Raw genomic sequence first — 7,986 nt, 5'->3', positions numbered from 1 at the left:
AGGAATAAGGGTCCCCCTTAAAGAGAAAGTATAGAAGAAATGTCATGTGCAAAGAAAATGCAACAAGAAAGAGCACAGCCTGCACCAGTCACTATATATTTTATCACAGCTACTTCACATGGCGGGAGTGAGAGTGTGGTAAGAGATGAAGGTCCAGGTACATGCAGGGTAGGATCTTGATGGACCTTATAAAACAAACTATAATGAATATGAACTTGATTCTTTAGATGTTGGGAATCTTTTGAAGGATTTTAAGTCAGGGATTTATATAGTCACTTTTGGTTGCGTATTTGTTCTTTAACTGAACCTCTGATACAGAGAATTAATTACTCTCCTCATTTCCCTACACGTTATCATTGGTCTCTTATTCCCTCTAATCTCCAAACCTCATCCCATTCCCCTCCCCTCTACAAAACCCATTGCCATCGAGTCATTTCTGACTCATAACAACCCTACAGGACATAGTAGAACTGCCCCGTGGGGTTTCCAAGGACCGCCCGGTGGATCTGAACTGCCGACCTTTGGGTTAGCAGCCGTAGCTCCTAACCACTATGCCACCAGTGTTTCTCCCCTCTCTAGTCAGCTGTTATATTTAATGTATATTATTTCATTTACGTTCTTACAAAATGTGTCTTGTTGTGTTGTGTGCATGCATTTTTATGTGAATGGTATTCTATTACATACCTCATTCTATTTTTTACTTTTTCCCTAAGCATAATGTTTTTAAGATCCATTCATGTCCTTATATGTATATACAATCCACTGCTTTCAATTACTGTGTAATTAAGATGATCATGTAATTTATCATCTAAATCAGGATCTTAAGAGTGAAAGGCCCTATTTATAACTACATTGAAATAACAGGTTAAACAGGACACCGTGGGTCACCCCGTGCTCCTAAACTCCATGCTGTTTACCCATTACATTTTATCGATCTGCTCTTCCAGGGATGGGCATCCAGGTTCTCTCCAACCCCATACCACCAAAAGTAACTCTTCAAACATCCTCCATACAGATTCCCTTATAGAACCTGTGTGAGAATTTCTTTTGGATACATACACAGGAGCAAAATTCCTGGTTCATAAGTTATGCTTAATTTGCCTAACTAGTATCAGAATGTTTTCAAGAATAGTTGCACTAAACTATACTCCCACAAGCAAGAGGAAGGTTCCAATGCCTCACATAAAACATTTGGCTTTATCCAACATTACCACATTTGTATTTTAAAAACACCACTCTTGCTGAAATATTATAGATCAGCTTGAGGGGAGAGTTGGAGAAGACTGGAGGAAAAAATTGACTATTTTTGGACTCTTGCAATTGTTCAGGTGAAAACTGATGAAGGGTACTAGAAATGGAAAAAAATGGATAGATTTAAACCATATTTGTAGAACCGGCAAGCCTGTTTACCAAAAAAGATATCTATAATGATTTGCAGTTTTTCAACACAGGTTAATTATGTGAACACTGAAAAGATGAACAAAGAGACAGAGTAGGAATTTGCAAAGCAATGTTTGGACAATAAAGAGTAGTACACTGCTTAGGTTAGAAGGAAAGGTTTTAATAGATGAATAATGAAACGTATGGATGGAAAGACTGTTTGAGGCAAGACAGTGGGAAGTCATGTATGCTGTGAACTTTATCTTAACAGTTCACTCAACTAAGAGCCACTGAAGGTTTCTGAGCCAGGGTGTGTGGGTTGATGAAAGCATATTTTAGGAAAATAGATCTGATGATGCCGGATCAAATGTATTACAGATGAACTAGAAGCACTATTTGAATATTTGAAAGCCAATATGATACAATATGAAAGCCAATATGATACAGAGGTTAGTTATAATACAGTGTGAACTCTGGAGCCAGGCTATCTGGATTCAAAGCTATTTCTATGACTTACTAGCCTTATGCCCTCATTTAAGCTCTGTGTGCCTCAGTTTCCTCATCTCTAAATTAGGGATCACTTTATAGTACCTTCCTCATACGTCAGGAGTTTTTCACAGCGCCTGGCGTATAATAACCACTCTCAGAGTTAGCTACTATTATTGTTGTTTTTGCAATAATCCAGGAAGAAATACAGATCAGTTTAAGCTAATGTGGCAGTAGAATACCTTCATCACCCAGAACAGGTCCTGAGGTAAGCATCCTAAGAACACCTAGAGTGTCATTTGCAGACCCCTACTTCCACAGTAAGAAAACTCCCTAAAAGGCTTCTTGTTGTTAGATGCCTTTGAGTCAGCTCTGACTCTTAGCAAACCTATATACAACAGGAGGAAACACTTGCCTGGTCCTGTGCCATCCTCACAATTGTTGCTCTGTTTGAGCCCACTGTTGCAGCCACTGTGTCAATCCATTTCATTGAGGAGCTTCCTCTTTTTCACTGACCCTCAACTTTACCAAGTATGATGTCCTTCTCCAGGGACTGATCCCTCCTGATAACATACCCAAAGTATGTGAGACAAAGTCTTGCCATCCTCGCTTCTAAGCAGCATTCTGGCTGTACTTTTTCCAAGTCAGATTTGTTCATTCTTCTGGAAGTCCATGGTATATTCAATATACTTCACCAACACTATCATTCAAAGGAATCAATTTTCCTTCAATCTTCCTTGTTCATTTTCCAGTTTTTATATGCACAAGAGGTAACTGAAAACACCATGGCTTGGGTCAGGGGCACCTTAGCCCTACAGTCCTAGGCTTTGAGTGAGGCAGAAAGGACATTCTTAAAGGAACCTATCGGCCATTTTTATGTGTAGCTTGCTAATTCCTGATACAGACATAACAATAATGTAATAAGGCTTCAAATTTATGATAAATTGGAGTTTCGACAAAAATGATAGTTAAATGTCAAATATTATCCAACAGTTGTTTTTTTCTGGGGACTCAGTATTTTTCCTTTTAATTGGCCTAGGCTTATGATAAAATAAAGCTATTACTCCATCATTTTAGCAATGCAAAGTTTCAACAAAAAATTTTCCTTACCTAAGCTAGAACTGGAGAATTAACTTCTGAACTGTTCTTTATCAACAAGATCTGAGAATGTTAGAATACAACCCTCTCTGAATACACACACGCTGTTGAAACTCTATTATGAATAGGGTAGAGGAACATACGAAATACAATGATCAGCATAAACTGACAAAATAATATTAGACCAATGCGATCATTACCATTGAAAAATATCTATTATGTTCATATATCTATAATAATATATGCATTTTGTATGTATGTATGACTATAAACTTTCAAATCATATGCAATCAACACAAACAGAATAACTGGTGTTTGCTTTGTACCTAAATAAAACTTAGTATTTAGATATTGAAAACACAATACATTTAAAGCAAAGATATAATTACAGTACCAGCTTAGATGAAACATTTGTCAAGAAATATTCCCAGAATATCTCATGGACTACAACTACCACAGCCTCCACCTGACTGAGTTCAGTACAACTAGATGGTGGCCAGCTACCACCATCAACTGCTCTGACAGGGATCACAATAGAGGGTCCCGGACACAGTTGAAGAAAAATGTAGAACAAAATTCTAACTCACAAAAAAAGACCTGACTTATTGGCCTGACAGACACTGGAGAAATCCCAAGAGTATGGTGCACAGACACTCGTTTAGCTCAGTAATGAAGTCACTCCTGAAGTTTTCCCTTCAACTAAAGATTAGACAGGCCCATAAAATAAAACGAGACTAAAGGGGCACGCCAGCCCAGGGACAGACTAGAAGGCAGGAGGGGACAGGAAAGCTGGGAACAGGGAACTCAAGGTCAAGAAGGGAAAATGTTGACATGTTATGGGGTTGGTAACCGATGTCACAAAATAGTATCTGTAGTAACTGTTTAATGAGAAGCTAGTTTGTTCTGTAAACCTTCATCTAATGTACCATAATAAAAAGAAATATTCCCAGAATAACAATAGAGAAGTGAGTTCTTATTCCTCTCATGTCACAGCACCAGATTTATATCTTGTATTTTCATACTCTGTATGCACCTTTTCTCTTTTTCACCTGATGATAAGCTCCATGATGTGAGCTTTTGATCCGCCACAGCATGTACTATTCTGCTACAGATTTTGTTGCTGTTAGTTGCTGAGTCAAAAAGAAGAGGAATTATCTGAGGCTGACTGTCAGATCTTCTCTAGTTCATAAAGGTACAAAATTACAGTTACATTTACACATAGTGTTAGAAATGAAAATCTGTATTTTCAGACCATATGTATATATATACTAGTTGCTGTCAAGTCAATCCCAACTCATGGCAACCCCATGTGTGCAGAGTACCACTTCCCTCCATAGGCTTTTCAAGGCTGTGACCTTTCAGAAACACATTACCAGGCCTTTCTTCTGAAGTGCCTCTGGGTGGATTTGAACCTTTTGGCTAGTAGTTTGAGCACTTAGCTGTTTGCAATCCCCAGGGGCTTCCTGCTACAGATAACCAAAACCAAACCCAGTGCCGTGGAGTCAATTCCGACTCACAGCAATCCTATAGGACAGAGTAGAACTGCCCCACAGGTTTCCAAGAAGCGCCTGGTGGATTTGAACTGCCGACCCTTTGGTTAGCAGCCGTAACACTTAACCACTACACCACCAGGGTAGTAAGAAGTTAATATTTGCTGAGTGAAGAAATCTATTAAAATTTACATTCAGAAGTGAATCACATGCTTAGCATTAGAACCTAAAATTTTCACCAACACCTTTTTTAATTCATTAAATTGTATTTGCTAAATACCTTGTGACGGCTTTAAAACACTTAAGATAAGCTTTTGCATCTTGAAAATATAGCTTGGTTCAAATATACCACTTTTCTAAAATTTCTGAACCTACCGTGTAGGTTTTACCAGTGAAACCCATGTGAAATTGTTCACTAGGGATTAGTGAGGAAACCTTGCTTACTGGGTCATCCCTCCTTGTCAGGGATTGTAAATTTGAAAAGAGGCTTTAATTCTGGAGGAAGGTGCAGTGCAGCTGGGAGAGTGACAGATGTCAGCCATACCTAGAAGCAGAATCTTCGATGTGGTGAAAAAAAGGTGAAATTGTTCACTACAGATGATCTGGTAAGCAAGGTAAGCACCGTGCTCACCTTGCCTATTGGATAATCCGCCCCTGCTGTCCCTCAAGGACACCTAGGAAATACAAATTCCCGGGAGTCACTGAGTAAAAAAAATTTTTTTTTTTAGTAAAATTAGGGAGATGGAAATGTGCTACCACCACCCCAAGACCACCCACGCGCTCACAACTGGACGCCAAAGCCTGGATTCTGAGGTCCAGCGGCGCCGCCCTGCCTCAAACTGTGGTGCCCAGAAATGTGGTACTTGGACGGTGCGGGGGAGAGGGGGAATAACCTGATTAATTCAAGACTGACAGGGGAGGAAATAAAACAAATCCAATAAGCAGGTAAATTATATATACCACAGCACACTGAAGATAGTCGGAAGATCCTCTCTCATACGCAGTACAACTCACTTGGCCGCCTCCTCCTCTCCCCGGGAAGGCCTAGGCGTAGTCGTAGCGCGCCCTCTACAGGCCTCCGCGTTCCCACCTTGCGGTTCGGCCGTAATCCCACTCCCTAGTCACGCCCAGGCTCGCGAGAATAAGAACAGACGTATCCAGAAAGGACTTTCCGGAACTAAACTTTCTCCTCCTATAGTTTCTAGACGGAGGGTTTTAATTCGCCGGAAGTGATTGTCGTTAAAAAAAAGGCACAGCAAAAAAGGAGGCACTTTTTAACCTACTAGGCGTACTGGACCGAGCGGAAGCACCCGAAGAGCATCCTGGGAGCCGGAAGGATTCGGAAATTCCTGTAGCGGACCGGAGAGCCGGGGCCTGCGCGTGGTAGGCGAGCCACCGGGCGTGTTGCTGAAGCGTGTGGTGCGTGCGCCAGATCAAAGGTGGCCGAAACTCTGGTGTCTGTGTAGTACCTGGTACCGCGTGTGAGACATGGTTGGGAGATCCCGGCGGCGCGCAGCGGCCAAGTGGGCAACTGTGAGAGCCAATTCAGGGCGCACTCTGGAGAACGAAAATGAAGACTCCGAATTGCCACCCTCACCTAGCGACTCCAGCTACTATCAAGATCAGGTAGATGATTTCCATGAGGCACGATCCCGGGCCGCCTTGACTAAGGGCTGGAACGAAGTAGACAGCGGGAACGAGGAGGAGGATGGTGATGAGGAGGAGGAGGTGCTCGGCTTAGATGTTGATGATGAGGACGAGGAGGATGGCAGTGATGATGCTGATGGTGGGAGCTCCGTACAGAGCGAGACCGAGGCCTCTGTGGATCCCAGTTTGTCGTGGGGTCTGAGGAAAAAACTTTACTATGACACGGACTATGCTCCTAAGTCCCGAGGCCGGCAGAGCCAACAAGAGTTAGAGGAGGAAGAAAGGGAGGAGGAGGAGGAGGCACAGCTCATCCAGCGGCGCCTAACTCAAGCCCTTCAAGAGGATGATTTTGGAGTCACCTGGGTGGAGGCTTTTGCAAAACCGGTGCCCCAGGGAGATGAGGTCGAGACAAGGGTCGTGAAGGATTTGACGAAAGTTTCAGTGAAAGAGAAGCTGAAGATGCTGCGGAAGGAATCACCAGAGCTCTTGGAGTTGATAGAAGACTTAAAAGTCAGGTTGACGGAAGTGAAGGATGAGCTGGAGCCATTGTTAAAGTTGGTGGAGCAAGGACTCATTCCACCCGGCAAAGGAACCCAATACCTGAAGACCAAGTACAACCTCTACTTGAACTACTGTTCCAATATTAGTTTTTATTTGATCCTGAAAGCTAGGAGAGTCCTTGCACATGGACATCCTGTCATAGAAAGGCTTGTTACTTACAGAAATTTGATCAACGAGCTCTCAGTTGTGGATCAGAGGCTGTCCTCTGAAATTCGCCATCTACTCACACTTAAGGGTAATACTGGAAAGAAAGAACTTAATCTAAAAGTAAAATCCACCAAAGCCAAGCCAAAGTCTGTTTCAGAGACTTCTGCTGCCTCTGATGTTTTGGACTTTTCTGATGATTCCAATTTTGATAAAGAAGCTGCACTGAAATACTATAAAGAAATAGAAGGCAGGCAGAAGTTGAAGAGAAAGAGAGAAGAAAGCACTGAAGAACAGGCTCTTGAAGATAAAAATGCAAAGAGAGCCATTACCTATCAGATTGCTAAAAATAGAGGACTTACACCTAGGAGAAAGAAGATTGATCGCAATCCCAGAGTGAAACACCGGGAGAAGTTCAGAAGAGCCAAAATTCGCAGAAGAGGCCAGGTTCGTGAAGTTCGTAGAGAAGAGCAGCGTTATAGTGGTGAATTATCTGGCATCCGTGCAGGAGTTAAAAAGAGCATTAAACTGAAATAAATTTTTTTGCTTAGCTTAAACTTTTTGGCAATAGTATTAAATCAATAAATTTTTTTTTAAACTAGTCAAGTGCTTGTATTGATGTATATTACCTAACAAATTTTAAAACCCAACTCACTTGGGTTGTTGCTCAATTTATTTGTCCTTATATTAAGGTCATGCTAAGAACTGTGGGAGCAGCATGAAGGTACTTGGCGAAAGAGATGGTTTTGAAAAATTCTCTAATACACTACCAATTATTAGCCTAGAAAAATTTCACATCTGGTTGTGGAGTGGTAACCAAACTTATAACACTTTTATAACTTCTCACATAAAGTGAAGAGAATGCACCTTTGGCAATCATGTTATTTGTTATTTGTAAGCTAGCCTATAATGTAATTGTGATTTATTTCACTTACATAAACAATCCTTGGGTAGGATACTTGTTAATAAATGGGTAAAATATACTATGGATTTCTTTTATATTCTGTGGTAAAAGCTTAAAAATGAAGAGGAACTTTGGTTAAAAGTGGGAAAAGGAAGAAATATACCTAAATTATTTTTGAATATTTTCTAACAGTCCATAATGTAGTACATACGGTAAAACTTCCATGTTCCCCTCTATACTGGTGACTTGTAATAGATCGTTTGTACACATACTCCA

General features: G+C 41.1%; 1 protein-coding gene across 1 annotated transcript in view; it reads left to right on the top strand.

The window, feature by feature from the left end:
- Positions 1 to 5,682: 5,682 nt before the first annotated feature.
- The window catches only part of UTP3 (UTP3 small subunit processome component), a 12,501-nt gene continuing 10,197 nt past the window's right edge, over positions 5,683 to 7,986 (top strand). Inside the window, exon 1 of the mRNA XM_064285731.1 lies at positions 5,683 to 7,986. This exon is cut by the window's right edge and continues 10,197 nt beyond it. Within this exon, the coding sequence (XP_064141801.1) occupies positions 5,943 to 7,343 (1,401 nt within the window). The 5' untranslated portion in view covers positions 5,683 to 5,942 and the 3' untranslated portion in view covers positions 7,344 to 7,986.

This window comes from Loxodonta africana, chromosome 5 (assembly GCF_030014295.1).
Source record: "Loxodonta africana isolate mLoxAfr1 chromosome 5, mLoxAfr1.hap2, whole genome shotgun sequence".
Lineage (NCBI taxonomy): Eukaryota > Metazoa > Chordata > Mammalia > Proboscidea > Elephantidae > Loxodonta > Loxodonta africana.
The sequence above is the reverse complement of the archived record's forward strand: the minus strand, read 5'-3'. Positions and strand labels throughout refer to the sequence as shown.